This window comes from Eretmochelys imbricata, chromosome 3, assembly GCF_965152235.1.
Source record: "Eretmochelys imbricata isolate rEreImb1 chromosome 3, rEreImb1.hap1, whole genome shotgun sequence".
Lineage (NCBI taxonomy): Eukaryota > Metazoa > Chordata > Testudines > Cheloniidae > Eretmochelys > Eretmochelys imbricata.
This window is the reverse complement of record NC_135574.1, coordinates 14,137,478-14,156,572: the sequence shown is the minus strand read 5'-3', so window position 1 is coordinate 14,156,572 and position 19,095 is coordinate 14,137,478. Positions and strand designations below refer to the sequence as shown.

Here is a 19,095-nt window from a genome sequence, read left to right as displayed (position 1 = left end):
CAGGTGGACCGGGGACTTGAACCAGGGGTCTGCCACATCCCAAGTGAGTACCCTAATGACGGAGCTAAAAATTATGAGGGAGGTCCTACTCCTCCTCACCCGTCACCATTTTATGTAAATTTGTCTGTAGGGCCCTGACCCGGTAAGTGAGTTCTGAGCATGCTTACTGGATCAGGCCCAAAGGCAAAATAGGTTGAGGAATACCTTTGATCTGCTACTTCATTGCTGTGGGGATTACAAATTCAGCTGACTGGCATGGAACAGCACTGGCAAAAGCAGAAACAGGCACCTAGGGAACATTTACTGCAAAACTAAGGTGCTGCACAAGTTTAAGGGCCTACAGGGCTCAGGGATAGCTGAGCAGGGCCTTTGTGAATCCCGGTGGGGACTGATTCTGGGATTTAGGTGGCTGAAGTGGCAAGTTGGTGCCTAAGTTCTTTTATAAATCTAGCCCATAATGCTTAAAGACAACCTCATTCATTGTAAATTGCAAATCAAAAGTAAACTTGTTTCTGGCCAAAGTCTTCTACTTAGACATTTATACTCTACTCATCACCTTGATATTCTGCTTTTCCTCCTTAATATAGCCAGTTTGTTTCTACTTTTCTGCCCCAACAGCTAATTAGTTGTTTGAGCTTTAATTATCTCCCACCACGATTACTAAAACCTCATCCTCTGGTCTCCTTGATGGTTACACTGTCCCCCTCAAACCTATCTAAAATGGTACAGCCAAAATAGTCTTCCGCAGCCAACATTAAAACCACTCTTTTTTAATCCCTCCACTGGCTCCCCCTTGTCCTGCATTTCAAAAATATCGAACTTCTGCTTGTATTCAAGACTCTGCAGCACTCTGGCCCAGCCTTCCCTTGTCTCCTACCTTTGTCTTCTTCCATGCTGACCTCTACGCACAAAACAACCTGCCAATCCCCATTTGTCAAGCTTTCTCCAGTGCACTATGCACATCCTTCCTAAATCTCATTTCTTCCTTGCTGTCTACCGATAGTGATTAATATCTAATTTTCCCCAAATGATCAAGATGTACCTACCCCACTGCCATATGATCTTATTATTATAAACCTTGTACTTCCCATCCTGCATTGTTTGTTAATAGCTACCATGGTATCTTTCTCTTTGTTCTGTAAAGTGTCTTGTGCACATTTGGGCACTGCATAAATAATATAACAGAAGCGAATTAAAATAAAGAATACCTTTGATGTGTACTGGAAGATGTCAGCAATGATCCTCATCGATGGTTCTGGAGGGAAAATGTATGTATTTCGAACCATGAACTCCTTGAGTATATCATTCTGGATTGTCCCAGTAAGCTTGTCTTGAGGCACCCCTTGTTCTTCCCCAGTTACGATGAACGTGGCCAAGACAGGAATTACTGCACCATTCATTGTCATGGAAACTGACATTTTCTCTAAAGGAATTCCATCAAAAAGGATCTTGGTGTCTTCCACCGTATCAATGGCAACTCCAGCCATTCCAACATCACCACGGACTCGTGGATTGTCGGAATCATAGCCACGATGGGTTGCCAGATCAAAGGCAACTGACAATCCTTGCTGTCCAGCTAGGTTCATGAAAACAAACAGTAAAACAGGTTTGCTTTAGGAATTGTAATTAACTTTATTTTATGTAGTCAAGGTCTCAACTGATCCAATTTGTGGTGTCACAGGCTATCTTCAAACTTCTCTGGAGGTCTATTAGTTTCTGTGGAATTTAAACTTTCATTCAAAAAAAGTTTCTAACTCTTACTGTGGTAAAGATAATCCTGTTTTCAATGTGCATCAATGCAGCTCTGAATCTGTGGTCAGAGAATGAAAAAATAGCTTTTAGGGCCAATTGCTGGCACCAAGTAGGGAATAAAAGGCCCAAAACATAGTGGAGCTGCCACTGGGCAGCAGAAACAAGCTCTGTAGTGGGGCGCCATGTCATGTGTGTTATGTAGGAGGTCAGACTAGATCAGAGGGGGGCAAACTATGGCCCGCGGGCCACATCTGGCCTGTGGGACCCTCCTGCCCAGTCCCTGAGCTCCTGGCCCAGAAGGCTAGCCCCCAGCCCCTCCGCCACAGCCTCAGCTCACTGCGCTGCTGGCGCAATGCTCTGGGCAGCCTGGAAGCGCAGTTGCAGAGCCACGGCCTGACCCGGTGCTCTGGGCGGTGCACCTGTAGCATTGCCAGCCACTGATGCTCCAGGCAGCATGGTAAGGGGGCAGGGGGTATTGGCTAGAGGGCAGGGGAGTTCAGGGTGGTGGGCAGGGTGCGGGTGTGTGGATAGGGGTCGGGACAGTCAGAGGGCAGGGATCAGAGGGGTTGGATGGGAGAGTGGTCCCGGGTGGGCAGTCAGGAACGGAGGGGGGGGCTTGGATGGGGCATCAGGGGGCAGTCAGGGGTGGGTGGTCCGGGGCTGGTCAGGGGACAGAGAGCAGGGGGCAGTGAATGGGGCAGGAGTCCCGGGGGGGGGGGGAGGGCATCAGGGGACAGGGAGGTTAGATGGGGCAGGAGTCCCGGGGGAGCTGTCAGGGGGCAAGAAGCGGGGGGGGGGAGGGGGGTCTGATAGGAGGCAGGGGCCGGGCCACACCTGGCTGTTTAGGGAGACACAGCCTCCCCTATCCAGCCCTCCATACAATTCTGGAAACCCAATGTGGCCCTCAGGCCAAAAAGTTTGCCAACCCCTGGACTAGATGATGGCAGTGGTCTCTTCTGGCCACAGAATTTATGAATGGGGAATTTAATGGTGTTACAGAGGCAGTATCATGGAGCGGCCAGTATATAAACTGCTATTTGTATCCAAAATCTTACACTCTCCACTTACCAGCTGCTGCTAAAACCCATGAACTGTACTAGCGGCAGTGACGTGGGTATATAACCTCTCCATGTCAAAGCACTAAGTTTAGAGGAGGATTCCTTTTCCTCCTGTACTTGCACTTTGTGTAGGAGATTCAACATTAAGTTTTCATAGAGATATGAACTGCCCCCAATTCATCTAAGGGGGATGTTATCTCTGAAGCCTAATGATAGAAATGTGACACACTGTTGATCATGTTTGCAGAAACATCCAGCAATTCTGGGATTGTGGATAGATAGAAAGTATCATCACTCCACCTCCATGCAGTGCAATTATACAGAACTTTTCACTGAGTATTTCCAAATAATTACGCAAGATTAAACATTCCTGTTAGATGGTTAAGTATTAATATACCCACTTACTGAAGAAAATGTGTGACACGACAACGGCAGAAACAGGAATACCAAAAACCCTGACTACAAATTCATTTGCCAACCACTAGGTCAGACTCCCACTTAAACACTTGTATAAAAATATATTTGTAACATTCTTGCTCCGTGATAAAACTATGGTTTGAGGACAACATTTACACAAAAAAGCCTTTCTGAAGAGCAAGTTGTGAAACAAATACTCTGTATTTGGAACTTTTTAGTTAATGGGACTTTCACTATTGTTTTGACTGCTAAAATTATACTGCCCCTCTCCTCAAAAAAATTTTGGGCTGTATTGCGGGCAAGAAAACAGATGTAGTAGAATGAGCACAGGTGGCTCATTTCAACAGTGGCTGAATTACTTCTGACATCCAGACTGTTATAACAGAATATTATTTCATTGTATAGAAGAGATTGGTTAGGAAATTTAACACTTTGAAGAAATATTGGGAAATCTGCTCTCAAAAACCTGAAAATGTCATCTCTGGGAAACTGGGTTGCCTACTATGCTCTGAGCTAAGCCGCCGGATATTCCTAAAGTGTAAGTTAGGGATGTAAAATATTAACCGATAAGCATTAGTCTTACCGGTTAACCGCCTTAACCGTTAGCCCCAGCCATATCGGCTAACCGTTTAAACAAAAAATTTTTAATTGTTTAAATGGTTAACTTTTAAAACAGTATTTAAATCCCTTATGTAAATATATTTAAAATGCACTGTATAATAGTTAAATCTAGAGTGCCAGGATGAATATTAAAGTTTAACTAAAACTGACAAAAAAAATTAGCAGGTTTTCCACAGCAAATTTGTCCCCTATAGGGCTATGACACAAGACTAAGTTGTTCCAGGATCTCTGCACTATCCTTGCTAGGCTTAACCTGGAACGCAGCCCAGCTGCCGCCTTTATGCAGGCAGAGATAGAAAGGTTAATATTAGCTTTACCCTTGATGTTGTCCTTGTAGAACTTGTTGCTCTCCTCCACTGTGCTGAAACCAGCATATTGGCGGATAGTCCATGGCCTGTAAGTATACATAGTGGGATAAGGTCCCCGAGTGAAAGGCTTCACTCCTGGCAGCTCCTCAGGAACGTTTTCTGTGTCCCTTCTGGAGTATAAAGGCTTGATGGCAATTCCTTCTGGGGTGTGCCATATCAATTCCTCTGGATTTTTGCCCTTCAGCTGCTTTTTAGCCATAGCAGCCCACTCTGGATGCAGAGGTTGCCGGTGTAGGGAGCGCCACATGATCCTGGAGTGGTGTGGCCAGAGGCGCAGAAGCCCATCCTTGGCCCTCAACATGTCTCGCTGTGTGGGCCACCAACGTGAGAAAAGCTGAGGAAACTGAAAGTATATAAATAAATACTGTGCATTGCCATATTGTCTTTCATGGGAAGAGCTCAGGTGGGGGGAAGCTGAGTCACACAGCGGTTCAGTGGCTTGCCTAAATTCCCACAGCGAGTCACGGCCAGAAACAAAGGATGGAAACCCCTCCCCGGCTTTAACCACTGGCAAAGGAACACTCGACCTCAGAACAACTATACAGGGAGTAAAACGAACGCCCCCCAGCCCCGAAACCAGCTGGAGGGAATTCAGTAGAGACAAGCGCAGAGCCCGGCCCTTGGGAAGGAAAATCCGGCGCGCAGCTGCAGGTCCCGCAGCAGCCGGCAGCAGTGCGGAAAAGGCGCGGGGGGTGTGTGACAGGCCTGACGGCGGATCCCAAAGCGAACAGGAGCCGGCCGGGCGCGGCCGTGGCAGACAGGGCTGGGGTGCGTTAGCGGGCCTGGGGCAGGCGCAGCTGGGGAGGGGACTCCCGGAATTAAAGCGAAGGGCCTCGCGAGCAGCCCGGGGGGGCTGACAACAGCCGTGGGGAGGTCGCGGGGTGTTATGCAGCGGCCGGGGGCCCACAAGAGGCTGCCAAGCCGCCGGGGCGGAAGGAAAGGGGGGTGGGGGAGGGGATTTAACGGCCGGGGCCCGCTCCCCGGTGGCGTCACGGTCGGGACATGCCCTTACCCCCAACCCCCGGCCTGCTCCTGCTGCCCGTCAGCCCCAAACCACCCCGAGTGCGCAGGCTTGGCCTCGGTGTGCGCATGCGCGCTACAGCGCGGGAACGCTGTCTCTAACGGCTCGGCGGCGTTCCGACGGGCACCTGGTCTGGCTCTGGGGTCGTTGAGGAGGAGTGGTGAGTCTCGGAGGGGCCGTGACGGGCCGCGCGATGGGACTTTTTTTTCGGGGGGGCAGTTGGTCAACGCGACAGCATCAGGTAGCCGTGAGGTGAGAAGGGGCGTTAAGGTGGCCGAGACTACATCTCCCGGCATGCAGTGTGCCCACTGGAGTAAACGTTCTATGGCCAGGGGTGGCGGTGCATGCTGGGGGATGTAGTCTTTTATAGCGTCAGGGATCCCCCTTCCAGTCATAAACCGTATGTTTATGGCCATATCTCAGCCCACCCAAAGGGGGCCCCAATTACTCAGATTAGTCCTACCTACTGTCACGACAGTCCCTTATGTCATGACAGTCACTGCCAGGAGACCCAGCCCGGTGCCTTCTCCCAGGCCATGACTGTCACCGCTGCAAGAACATAATCTCTATGTCATGACAGTAGCTGCTGCGAAAAAGGGCAGTGACATGGTCTCTGTGAAGTCATGAGAGTCCCCCCTGCAAGGATCTCATTGTCCATCATGTCACGACAGTCACTGCCACAAGACTCAGCATCATGACATTGACTCCCGTGTCACGACGGTTGCGGCCAGAAGCCGTGGCAAAGTGGCATCAGCCCCGGGTCACAGTAGGAGCCGCCTAGGAGAAGCGGTAGGAGGAGGATGTAATGTAAATAGTCTTTGTAACATGCATGACATTAGTGTTTATGATCACATAACAAACAAATGTTGGCTAATGGGTCTGGGGAGTTATGGGGGCAAGGGTGGCTGTGGGCACATGTAGAATATCCAATGGCTTCTACATTAGGCAGCAACTGGAGACATTTACCAAGGGAGCGATGCACTCAAATACACAAAAGGTTATGCTGTATTCAACATAGACTTCCTGTTCAATAGATGTGTGTTTTGCACTTCTTTATAGATTATAAATCTCTGTCTCTGTTGACCTCTACTTCTCTCCCCACTGCTTTAAAGGTCATGAAACATCACTGTGCTCATCCCCCTAAGGCAGGGAAGTCTGTCAGAGAAGGAGCGGCACAAAAGAGGAGCAAGTCACAGCAGCACCCAGAACCTTCCAGCAAAAAAGCAGATGGAGGAAAAAAACGGGGACAAGAGAAAGAGGTCATTACATTTCAGACTAATCAGCCCAAAGAAATTAAATTATTCAAGTGGGAAGAGAGACTATGCCATCCGTCTACTAATGTGTGTGTGTGTGTGGAGGAGAGCTTTTCTTTGAATATTTGCTTAACTTGAGCAAATATCCACTCTGTTCAAGATAAGCATGCACCTCTTCTCTCTGCAACACACAGACTGACTGGAAAAGACATGAAAAAATCCTCAGGGCCTGGAGGAAGTAGCTATCTGAATTTTATGTGATTGGCCAGGAGGGGGCAGTGTAGTCCCATAGCTTAACAAAACAGAACTGGCCATTCATCTATTAAAGGGATGTATTCTAGAACTCATTAGTGACTACATCGGGGTGGCCAACCTGTGGCTCCAAAGCCGCCTGCAGCTCTTCAGAGGTTAATATGCGACTCCTTACCTAGGCACTGATTCCGGAGCTGGAACTAGAGATGCTAACTTTCCAATGTGTTGGGGGGCGCTCACTGCTCAACCTTCTGCTCTACCCCAAGCCCTGCCCCCACTCCACCCCTTCCCCCAAGGCTCCTGCCCCGTACCCTGAGCCTGCCATGCCTTCACTCCTCCCCCCCCCCCCCCCGTTAGCCTCCTGTGCACGTGAAACAGCTGATTGCGGTGGGCGAGTAGGTGCTGATTGTTGGGGGCTGCCAGCAGGCACTGAGGAGTAGATGGGGGGCTGCTGATGTATTATTGTGGCTCTTTGGCAATGTACATTGGTAAATTCTGGCTCCTTCTCAGGCTCAGGTTGGCCATCCCTGGAGTAGGTGATTAGAGCAATAAAATCTTAGCTCAGTAATTTCTTGGAGAAAGTGGATCACTTCTGGCTCATGGTCTTCAGGGCACAAGATTGACACAGACAGCTTTCTATCTGAAAGATGTTCCTTGTCACAATCAGCCTTATGAGCATCACGGTCCCAAAAAGCTGTTGAAAAGAGATTAGGAGAAATAAGTCCCTACATTTTCTCATCTGCAGACTTGCTTCTGTAATGTGAGAGTTAAAGAGGTCTGGTTATAAGTTGCTTCCTCCTGTTTAAGACTGAAAGAAGCCTGCAGAACTTGTGAGAGATGTGCTCTTATTTGAGAATGTGTGCTCTATGACTATGGCTGCACAAACCAGAAAACAAGCCTTTACTACAGGAGAGGCGACCAATGGCAAAAGGCCATTGTCATGTAAGCAAATGCCTCCATAGCTCTTACTACCAAGTGGGTCCTTGGTAGCAAGTGGATGGTCCCATACACCAGAAAACATTTACAGGCAGTCCTCGGACTTACGACACAATTGGTTCCTGAAAATTGTGTCGTCAGTCGAAGCGTCATAACTCGGAACTGCAATCCACTCCATTGCGGAACCGAGCATCGAAAAGTCAAAACCACTTGTCATAAGTCAATCAGGGTGTCACTTCAGAAGCATCGTAAGTGCCGTTAATCGTAAGTCAAACGTCGTAAAGTCAAAGATGGCCTTGACACATTTCTTTCTCTGGTGTAAATTTTCCTTTTTACCAGGTCACACAGCCAGCCAAGAAGAGAGAGAAGCGACAGAGGGAGCAGTCCCCAGAAGGTACAAATTTCCTTATTTTCTGTACATGTCTGTATCCCATCAATATTTTAGTGCTTTGCCCATAAATCCATACTCTGAAGCAACACTGAGAACAGGAAATAACTCATAAGTTTTATCAAAATAGGATTACAAATAGGCCTCCTTTTTTTTTTCTGTGCCTGACAAAAAATAAATTAGCCTCTGTATAATCTTAGCCAAGATGCATTTCTATTTCTTATTAAAATATATTATTTTACTTCCAAATAGTATGTTTCTTTTCTGTTGCGTGCTTGTGGTGGGGCCTGTGTGTGTCTATCAGGACCACAAGGGTCCTCATTTTAACTTGCTCCTGATCCCTTGATGGCTACTGGATTATTGTGTACATGGTACTTAATATACAAAGAAGTAGACAAGGTCCCTGCCCTCATGAGTAGGGCTCCATGTCTGTCACACAGGTTGTGGAAGTCACGGATTCTGTGACTTTCTGCAACCTCTATCACTTCTGCAGTTGCCAGTGTGACTGGCCCCAGGGCTACCTGCTCAGGTGGCCCTGGGACAGCCACACCACCCACTGCTTGAGCGGCCCCGGGGACAGCTACATCAGCCACTGCTCCAGCGGCCGTGGCCCCCGGGCAGGTGGCCAGCTGGAGCAACTGCAGTCTGCAGCCCTAGGCAGCGGTCCCTGGCCACCGGAGCATCCACGTTCCGTGGCCCCTGGCACTTGGAGCCACTGGCCCCAGGTACCCCCTTCCCCCCCAAGTAGCACTCTTCCCCTGCTCTCCCCTCCCCCCAATATCTAGTCACTGGTATTTTTAGTATATGTCATGGACAAGTCACGGGCAGTGAATTTTTGTTTATTGCCCGTGACTTGTCCATTACTTTTACTAAAAATACCTGTGAATAAATTGTAGCCTTACTCATGAGTTTACCATCTAAATCTATTCCTTTTAGAACCTTTAAAACTGCTCCTTAATCAGTCTGGAGAAGTCACTGCTAAGTGACAGAAAACATTCCCTTCTCCTTCTCAAATAGAACATGCCATCTCTGCAGCACTTCCAACCTCTGCTGCATCCATCAGTTTAGAAATCAGGGCTGGAAATGAAACCTGAGTCAGTCATATATTAGTGCCTAATGTCACTAGCTCAAGTGTCACTGGGGAGGAGGATGTGTTACGGACCAGTAGCTAAAATAGCTTCTTAGGGGCTTACTTCTCAATCCTTTCACCAGTTTTATCAATTATGTTGGGAGGAAATCATAATAGAATGAAAGCTTCTTAGGGCAGGGACCACATATCTTCTGTGTGTTTTACATCACCAAACATACTGTCAGTGCTTTAGAAATAACTACTACTGACAGTGTGGACAGGGGTCTGAGATGCTGTTTCTTTGGGGCAGAAAATCTGCTCTTGAGTTGATAGCTCAGTCATTTGGGGGTCAGAGAAGTAACTGATTTACCATAAAGTTTTCTATCCAAGTCCGATAGGTCACATCTTGACTGTTTCTCCTTCTCTCTGTCTTTCTGATACCAACAGAAACAGGTTCTCGGGGCACAAAAAAGGTGAAGTTGGCCCCTGGCAAAATAGCAGCATGGCAGCCACTCCCAGCCAGTAGCATCGACCACCTGGGAGGCATGATGGATTCAGTAATATTGCAAGTATCAAGCACCACCGCATCTCATCCCTCAGCCAAGGCTTCAACCACATAAGACCAGGAATCTCATTGTTTCCTCAAGTAATTAGGAGGTTTAATGTAATAGCTAGTAAAAAAATCATTCTGAAAGTGTCCGAGCAACTAATCAGTTCTTGAGAATTCAAAACACTGTAGCACATGACACCAGGTCCATCTGGTACTGGAACTCTTCATTTAGAAAGCATGAGATGAGATTTGGAAGGTGTTCTCAGCCTGGGGTAGAAAGAGGCTTTGAGACATTTAATAGATAGTGGGGAAAAATAGACATACCCAGGTAAACTGACAACATAACTGGCTATATTTGCAGTTCAGCAATATTATTTCATGGAAGCTCTGCTAGATAGTCATGTCTTGTGTGACATTGCTGATCATATAATCCCATTCCAGGAAGTTCCATATATATATATAGGTTCTGTGGGAGAAATTAACGTTTTGCTTTTTCCTTCTAGATCCATTCTAAGTAAATCAATACAAGAAAAAGATGACATTCAAAAGCACCTCAACCTCCTGAAGGAAAGGTAATGAGTGGTATGGAAGAGACCTAAGGGCTCTCAGTGACTTTGTAATGTATACCTAGAAATGTTCCTTCACTCCCGGGAGCTGTCACCTTCAGGAAATCTATCAGAGGGAAGCTGCTGTATGATCAAGAAAGGGAAATCTCAAGAGCATATTTGCTGAAGTGGATGAACAAGATTTGTTCAAAGTGGCAGAGCCTCCCTTTAACCACCTTATATAGGCAACAGGCACTCAGACAGCATTCCTGAGAGCTGCTGGAATGAACTATATGCTCTAGAACTGTATTAGAAAGTGAGATATTGAATTTGGCAATTCAGAGCCACGATCATTTTGTGACATCAGCGGTTTAAAAAAAAACAAACCCCTCGCTCAGGTTATTAAGAGCTGTGACCACTAATAGCATGCGTGGAGAAGGGTAATCTCGTGTTGGGCATAAAGTGAAGCCTTCTTGTACTTCATTGCTCAGATAGCCAGTTATACTGTGAAAGATTTGTCTTCCTTTGAAGTGGCGATTACTGGCTACTGCCAGAGGCCAATACCAGACTTGATGGACCAACTTGAGACACCATCACCTGATTTCTGGAGATGCTGAGTGTTCGCAGCTCTGATTAACTTCAGGGAGAGTTGTGGGAGCTCAGCATCAGACCAAGCTATTTCACACTGGGCATCCAAAAATCAAGGCACCTCCAAAATTAATGGCCACTTCTGAAAACAGGTATAAAGCTCTTGCTCTGACATGTCTATGTAGTATCTTTAACAAAGGCACAGAACACTGTATAAAGTTACTCAAATGAATGGGTCCAAATTGGGAAACAGGAAGTGCTGCACATAAGCATTTAGTTAGTTTTATTTTAAATGGTGAAACCATCAGAACAGCACAGATAGTACTTAGAAGTAAGTTTCATATCCAGGAGCATAGCCACAACATAACCCTAGCTCCTAGTACCTTTATATTATATCAAGAACAATTAAATAGGATATTGATTCTGACCTCCAGTAACTGAAAGGGGTTATAATGTTTGTCTTAAATCCAAGGCTATTTAGTTCTTTGCGTCTCAGTAAATACAACATTAACTTGCAATGTACATATTTTATGATGGGAATAATTTATTGACATAGGTCAGTGCTTGTAAGCATATGGGCTGTAGCACTGGGTATGAGTTCCATCCTGAACTTTTATAATTAGACATTACTGCAGTAAAGACTTACGATAATCCAGCCTTAAAAAGATAAGGACATTTATGAGCAATTCCAGCTCCTTCTCCTCTCTCTTTCCCCTTCTCCCCCCTCAAAAAAAGAGTCTTGGCTTTAGTAGATGGTAAAAAGATGACTGAGCAAAGGTACAAAGAATTAGCAAAACTAAAGGATGAACCATTACGAATACTTGTTTTAAGCATCAGAATCCTCAGTGAAAAATCAATTCACATGTCAAAACTGATCTTCATTGGTTTAAATAATTAGAGCCCTTCACAGATGCAAAAATTTCCATCCACACCCGATCAGCATCCGCAATAATTAGCTTGTATCCTATCCGCACTCCACCTTTTATATGTATCCGCATCAGCGCCCTATCTCACTGAGAGCCCTGCAGCGGATACAAACATTTGGATCCGCATCCAGTCTGCAAAGATGGTAAACACCACAACTGCATCCATGGATATAAAGCAGATATCCACAAATTTGCAGGGTTCTATAAATAATAACACTAAGCACTTCCACAGCACTTCACAAAAATTTAATTAATCTTAAAGACCTGAGAATAGTACTAACCTACTTAACCTTACGGATGCCAAACTGAGCCAGAGGGATTAAGTGAGACCACAGCAGACAACACCGTCATAGCCAAGATAAGACTTCTAGAGTTGCTGGCTCCTAGTTCTGTGCTCAGGCATCTAAACCCACACCACTCTTGAAAGAGAATTTCAGCCCACTCTCCCTTTTTTCTTTCTTAAACACTTTGGGCCCTTTACTTGAGTGAGAGAAGCTCTGGGATTGGTATGTGATGAACATGTCGTCTCCCTATACAGGTCTTTAGTGGGTTACCTTATTTTTAAGGAACAAACACATGATGCTTTTTTATATATATATATAATCAAGGCTTCTGAGACGTTACAGGACCCTGAAGGTGCCTGTTGGGAAGCTAAGCAACCTGAAAAATGTGCCGAGTCTTAAGGTGGCAGAGAAAGAGAATCTCTCATTCAATGAAGAGGCTGCGGCACTACTGCAGGTAAGGGAGACATGGGGGCAAAGGGGGTATGGGATAGGAATAAAAAAAGTATAAATCCTTGTTCTGCTCCCCAATAGATTCTAGCCTTTCAATGGAAGGACCATTTACTCTAGGGGTGGGAGGGGAACTTCAGGTGTGCATGTTCTCTCATTCCTGAGCTTCACTTCACACTGCTGCATTGAAGGATCCCAACTGTGCACTGGAGAGATTACAGTCTCCTGGGATGAGGAGGAAATTCAGTCCAGGTTCACTCAATCCTGGTCTTATTCACCTCTTTTATCAGGCACTTTGTTTAAAAAAAAATTTCTGATGTGCATCACAGTACAAAGGGGAACAAAGACGACACAGGGAATTCTAGACCAGTCAGCCTAACTTCCATACCTGGAAAGATACGGAAACAAATTATTAAACAGTCAGTTTGTAAGCATCTATATGATACTATGGTTATAAAGAATAGCCAGCATGGATTTGTAAAGAACAAATCATGCTAAATCAACCTAATTTCCTTTTTTGAGAGGGTTACTAGTAGATGGGACCTGGAGTAGTGGGTAGGGTTAGGTCCCCCCATCAGCCACTCGGGAAGTGGCCTTAGCCCCCAAGAAGGGGATAAGACTCAGAACTAAAAGTCTTCACCTCATCTCTGGGCCTGTTGAAATTATAGCTTGGAGGACATGGCTTTCAGTGCTCCTTTTCCTGTGGTGGGGTATGGTTAGGATCCTAAGGCTTCCAGCAGGGAGCCTCAAAGGGCCTGATATACCCTATCACAGAATGTTGTTTGTAAGACATGGGAGGTAGTTGTCCTGCTCTACTCGGCACTAGTGAGGGCTCAGTTGGAGTACTGTGTCCAGTTGTGGGTGCCACACTTCAGGAAAGATGTGGACAAACTGGGGACAGTTCAGAGCAAAAATGATAAAAGGTTTAGAAAACCTGACCTATCAGGAAAGGTTAAAATAACTGGATGTGATTAGTTTTGAGAAAAGAAGGCTGACAGGAGGACATAAGTCTTCAAATATGTTAATGGCTGTTTTGAAGAGGATAGTGATCAGTTGTTCTCCATGTCCACTGAAGATAGAACAAGAACTAATTGGTTTAATCTGCAGCAAGGGAGATTTAAGTTAGCTATTAAGAAAGACTTTCTAACTAAGTGTAGTTAAGCACTAGAATAGACTTCCAACAGAAGGTCTGGAATCCCCATCATTGGAGGTTTTTAAGAACAAGTTGGACACACACCTGTCAGGGATGGTCTAGGCATAGTTGGTCTTGCCTCAGCACAGGGGATGGACTGAATGACCTCCTTTCCAGCCCTACATTTCTGTGGTTAGGTAGTAATATTTGAGCAGATCTCTGATGTACAGTTCCCCTTGTTATGGTAGTCTGGGATAACGCAAACTTACAAGTAACCACATTGCCTGTTTCTTGCTGGGGTGGGGGTGTAAATTTGGCACATAATTGGATTCTGTAGTGGTGATCACTAATCTAACTGATTAGTAACCCAGATCCCTCATCCTTTCAAGGTCTTCACACAAGCATTCTATTAGACAGTGAGATTTCGTGCTGTGGTTACTCTGGAGGCTGAGATGCAGTGGACGGTGTAATGAGGAGGCGACAGAATTTATAGTGTGTTGTATAGTGTCGCCCCTCTCCCCGTGAAACTCCATAGTGGTGGTGAGTAAGATAGCACAAATGACCACTATGACTCAAACTGGTGACCTTAAAATCTGTTCCTGCTTCCTCTTTGTTTCTTAGACTAAGTCGAAAAATGGCTGTGGATTATCATTCCATATTCTAATGCTACAGGGAACAATCTATATCCAATTTGACACTTCCACAGACAAGCAAATCACTGTCTTTAGCTCATCTGCCACAGAGCAGGAAGGAGGCAGGGCTCTGTGCTTGATGGAAAGTTAATCAGGAAGTGCCACCTACCATGAAGAATCATTGTGTTCAGTTTTAAAACAAAATCCCACCAAACTTGCTGGCAGACGAGGAAGTACTGAAGATGCTGAAACAATATTTTGTTATCCACGTCTTGTTTCTATTGGATTTCTGCCTCCGCTGTTCTTGCCTGTGGGTAGCAGGGAACAAGAGGCATCCTTTCTTATGTTATGGAAGAAATCCAATATGGCATGTTCTGGGAAGGACAAGAAAAATTACAGCAAAAAGAAAAGGAGTACTTGTGGCACCTTAGAGACTAACCAATTTATTTGAGCATGAGCTTTCGTGAGCTACAGCTCACTTCATCGGATGCATACTGTGGAAACTGCAGAAGACATTATATACACACAGACCATGAAACAATACCTCCTCCCACCCCACTCTCCTGCTGGTAATAGCTTATCTAAAGTGATCACTCTCCTTACAATGTGTATGATAATCAAGTTGGGCCATTTCCAGCACAAATCCAGGTTTTCTCACCCTCCGCCGTCCCCCACAAACTCACTCCTGCTGGTGAGTGAGTTTATGTGTGTGTGTTTTTTGGAAAAAGGGGGGGGGGGTGAGAAAATCAAGGTGGGCCATTTCCAGCACAAATCCAGGTTTTCTCACCCTCCGCCCCCCCACACACAAACTCACTCTCCTGCTGGTAATAGCCCATCCAAAGTGACCACTCTCTTTACAATGTGTATGATAATCAAGGTGGGCCATTTCCAGCACAAATCCAGGTTATCATACACATTGTAAAGAGAGTGGTCACTTTGGATGGGCTATTACCAGCAGGAGAGTGAGTTTGTGTGGGGGGGGGCGGAGGGTGAGAACCTGGATTTGTGCTGGAAATGGCCCAACTTGATTATCATACACGTTGTAAGGAGAGTGATCACTTTAGATAAGCTATTACCAGCAGGAGAGTGGGGTGGGAGGAGGTATTGTTTCATGGTCTGTGTGTATATAATGTCTTCTGCAGTTTCCACAGTATGCATCCGATGAAGTGAGCTGTAGCTCACGAAAGCTTATGCTCAAATAAATTGGTTAGTCTCTAAGGTGCCATAAGTACTCCTTTTCTTTTTGCGAATACAGACTAACACGGCTGTTACTCTGAAACCTACCAAAAACTACAGCGTAAGCAGGTGACAGTCCATGCCTGTGCCTCTCACACTTCATCTGCTTCAAACTTCCCCTTTCCAGTGTTTTGTTCTTATGGTTTACTTAAGTGGCAACATCAAACATAACCCTGAGCTGGCTGTTCAGAGGGATTTTCCTCTTTGAGTGTCTTTTGGAGGCAGAAATAACCTTCTGAATTGGAGAGAATAGGAGCCACCTGGTCTGTCATTGAGTCAGTAAAAGAACTCAACATCTCTGCATAGAACCTGACATTCTATTACATAAATATTGTTTACAATATCATTTTCAACTTCTCAGAGCATTTGTCTTCCTCTCTGATTCCCCTGCAAGAGTTCATGTAGATGCATAAGGTGGCTGTCATCATGGTATTTTAACAGGAGCTTATCTGGCTTATTTGGCTCATCTAGTCAAACTGTGTCTAACAGAAGCGCAGCTGTGGGGTTGGGAGAAGGTGGGACTGGATTCTTAATTCCATGCTGGAACTGAATCCAAGCTTCTTGTTCACAGACAAAGATCAACGACCAAGTCGTAATAGAGCTCTTTCGTTGCTTCATACAAATGCTGTCAGGTGATAGAAAAGACTTCAATCCTTTAATTCTGTTGATTTCGTGTTCTTTCTTGAGCATCCGTGTTTGTCAGGGAAGTTAAAGATAGGACCGTTTGGGTGGGACTCTAGCACAATGTTTTGCATATAAACCGTTTTTAAATGTATTTGTTCTATTCTTTCCATTTTAACCCAGGAAGAAATAACAACAGCTGTGCAGACTGCTGAGAACACAGATGAGAATATTCAGAGCCTGCAGGACAAAATCCAGAGTCTCAGGAACCAGTTGGAGGAAGCTGAGGACAAGGCTAAGAAGGTATCTTATAACAAGATTTGCTGCATTGATCCCAGGAGGGCATATTTCTGGAACCAACCAGTATATGATCCGTCAGCAGAGGGCCTTGTGTAGGAGAGACACACCTGGGATTAGGAGTGTGCATTTTCAAGGATTTCTAAACATCAGGGATTTCTGTCTTTCAGGATTAAGAAAGTAGGAGGATGGTGGCACATAAAGAATCTGTTTGCATCTGTGATCACATTTTTCTTGCTTCTCTAGGTGTTCCAGAAAAATGGTACAGGAGTCCTCAGCCTTCCAGAACTCCCAAAGCACAGTCTGACAGCACCCACTCTGCAGGTGAGCAGGGACAGGGCACCACGTTTTCAGAGACCTCCCAGCCAATGAGGAGGAGACAACAGAAGCCATACTGCCCTTTCTAGCGGGAATTGTTAGCATTTCCCCTCTCCTGGGCAGAGCAATGTGTTTGCGTTTGAATAGTCTGTAAAATACTCTGAATAAGAACTGTCTGCCTATCCCTGATCCCAGAGAGAAGTTTATTAAATGGTCCCTTGTGAGATATTTCCATCCAAGTGTTAAGGATCACTACCCTCATGTCACCTTGTAGACAGTTGGGACTGCACTGGAAATAAAGTCTTATTGGATGGAATTTCTCCTGGACTCTTAATGGCTTGTCTACACATAGCAGCAATGCGCAACGGGTGGGAAGAGAGGGAGGTGTGTGATTTCTAAAACACACTCTCATAGTGCGCAGTGTTGCTCCCTGTAGACGTGCCCTAAGTGAAATGGTTAGGTCTTGTATTTCTCTCACGCATTCTCCATTTTCCTTCCTTTCTTCCTTCTCAGGAGGAGATTCTGAAAATCCAAGACCAGAAAGGTATTCTGAAGGACCTAAGCACCATCCAGCACTCAGCTGAGATGAAGAACATGTTGACCCTCCTTGAACAGGCCTATGAGAAGGTGGACTCCCTTTGAGGAATGCATACACAAAGTTATGCTGAGGCAGGCTTTATTTCATGGTCCAGCAGGTGTTGATCCTGTGACAATTTTTTTGCTTCTAAAGACTTGCCTTCTGCAATCACCAAGTGTCTATTAGTCAATCTTTTATCAGCTAGGTGTTGGCACAATATACTGATTGTTGCCTAGTGGGACATTAGTGACATGCTGCTTTTTCACTTGCGTAAAGAGCAGACATGTAGAACCTAGCTCATCCACAGAAGGACCACTTTTAAATAGTGTATATATTGTCTATTAATAAACTGGGTTATGGCTGATATTTTCCATTTTCAAACATTTTTTTTTGTGGTTCAGAGAACTGACTGACTAGAGGGAGATTCCACTAGCTTTAATATTGCATTGAAAGGGCTGGGTTTCTTTTCTTGTCTTTTGGAAGACTAGGATTGTTTCATTATTAGGTCTGTCATATCAGAGATATGAATTTAGTCCTTCTATGGACTCAACATTCACTCTAAAGAGAAAATAAAATCCTATTTGAAGTTGAATGATGTAATAGATATTTTATTTAAAGAATAGTTACTAAGCCACAATAAATACTCCTTTTTTCAAGCAAAATTAGGTCTGTCTTTAAATGTAAATCAAAACACCTATGTGGGAACCTGAAGTTAAAGAATCAACATTTCATTTGATCAGCTGGACAGTATTCCTTACACTCTTAGTCCACTGCATAACAAAGGCACTTGCATCTGGTTAGGTAGGGCCTAGGTTTATCCTGGGAAATGGGCAGGGATAAGAAAAGTTTATGGTGCAAGTCTCAGAGTTCTGTACTCACCTCTTATTTCATTAATTCCCAGGAAACCTTTAGTTTTGGAAAAGGAAAACAAACTAACAAATGCATACAAGAGAGGTCAGAACCTGGAAGGAAATGCACATTTTAATGTCTTAACTTTTCCTGTGCTACTTACATATCTGGGGTTCCAAATGAGGAGTTTCTAGGTATGATGCTGATGATTTCCCATACGTGGCTTAAAACTTGTTGCTGCCTTCCCCTCTCTCTAGCCCGAGGGGTAAAGAATTCCACCCCCAGCAGTTTTTCCAATTTGAAAGGGTACAGCCTCCCTATTGGTTCCCCTGGTCAGGTGCCAACTCAGGTTAAGCTTCTCTTAACCCTTTACAGTTAAGGCAATTAGGGTACATCTGCTAAGGAGGATTCTATAGCTACTAACTGGCTAGGTGTCCATAAAAGGGAGCTACCCCCCTCATTTATCACAATGACAAAGTGCCTCTCCTTTTCTCTTCAGCTGGCTTAAAGATGTCCTCTCCACCCTGAAAGAAACTGGAACAAAGGACAGTAACTACAGGGGTGTAAGTGATTGCTGGACCCAGACTAGGAAGGAGCCCACTCTGTGAAAGAAGCTTATGGAACATCTCTGTAATCAGTTTCTTAAATGTATTCGGCTTAGATTAGCATGTTTTGCTGTGGTTACTTGCTTTGTTCTGTCTGTCATTACTTGGAACCACTTAAATCCTAGTTGTTATACTTTTGTTTGTTAATCCAGAGTAAGTAATACCTGGGGAGCAAACAGCTGTGCATATCTCTCTGTGATATAGAAGGTAGACAATTTGAGTTTACCCTCTATAAGCTTTATAGAGTAAAATGGATTTATTTGTGGTTTGGATCCCATTGGGACCTGGATGTCTGGGTTCTAGAGACAGGAGCAAGTCTTGAGCTGTTTTCAGTTAAGTCTACAGGTTTGGGG

The 19,095-nt window shown here is 45.1% G+C and overlaps 2 protein-coding genes across 9 annotated transcripts in view; one reads left to right on the top strand and one right to left on the bottom strand.

Moving 5' to 3' along the window:
• Positions 1 to 5,335, bottom strand: part of MMUT (methylmalonyl-CoA mutase) — a 33,984-nt gene extending 28,649 nt beyond the window's left edge. The window contains exons 1-3 of one of the 3 annotated variants that reach the window (XM_077812393.1): positions 5,229 to 5,335; positions 4,166 to 4,559; positions 1,209 to 1,576 (exon numbers count right to left, since the gene is read on the bottom strand). In XM_077812393.1, coding sequence (XP_077668519.1) covers positions 1,209 to 1,576; positions 4,166 to 4,517 — 720 coding nt within the window. In that variant the 5' untranslated portion in view covers positions 4,518 to 4,559; positions 5,229 to 5,335. Of the gene's footprint in view, positions 1 to 1,208; positions 1,577 to 4,165; positions 5,153 to 5,228 lie in introns of those variants that run through there. The other 2 variants (XM_077812394.1, XM_077812392.1) reach the window with 2 other exon arrangements.
• CENPQ (centromere protein Q) lies at positions 4,918 to 18,821 on the top strand. Of its 6 annotated transcripts, none has more exons than XR_013345540.1 (10): positions 5,281 to 5,397; positions 6,350 to 6,496; positions 8,018 to 8,072; positions 9,583 to 9,700; positions 10,189 to 10,257; positions 12,353 to 12,482; positions 16,280 to 16,399; positions 16,640 to 16,717; positions 17,225 to 17,406; positions 18,637 to 18,821. XR_013345540.1 is itself a non-coding variant. In XM_077812399.1 (10 exons), exons 2-10 carry the CDS (start codon positions 6,353 to 6,355, stop codon positions 18,643 to 18,645), a joined length of 837 nt encoding a protein of 278 aa, XP_077668525.1. In that variant the 5' UTR covers positions 5,281 to 5,397; positions 6,350 to 6,352; the 3' UTR covers positions 18,646 to 18,821. The 6 variants fall into 6 exon arrangements, 5 of the variants coding, with proteins under 5 accessions (XP_077668522.1, XP_077668525.1, XP_077668524.1 ...); XM_077812399.1 differs by having other exon boundaries at positions 17,225 to 17,338; XM_077812398.1 differs by having other exon boundaries at positions 17,225 to 17,380.
• Positions 18,822 to 19,095: the final 274 nt, after the last annotated feature.

Coding starts and splice junctions, on each gene's coding strand:
- CENPQ (XM_077812398.1), top strand. CDS start 6,353: ATGAAACATCACTGTGCTCATCCCCCTAAGGCAGGGAAGTCTGTCAGA. Junction 8,073..9,582: donor GAGGGAGCAGTCCCCAGAAG/GTACAAATTTCC, acceptor TGATACCAACAG/AAACAGGTTCTCGGGGCACA. Junction 16,400..16,639: donor CTGAGGACAAGGCTAAGAAG/GTATCTTATAAC, acceptor TTGCTTCTCTAG/GTGTTCCAGAAAAATGGTAC.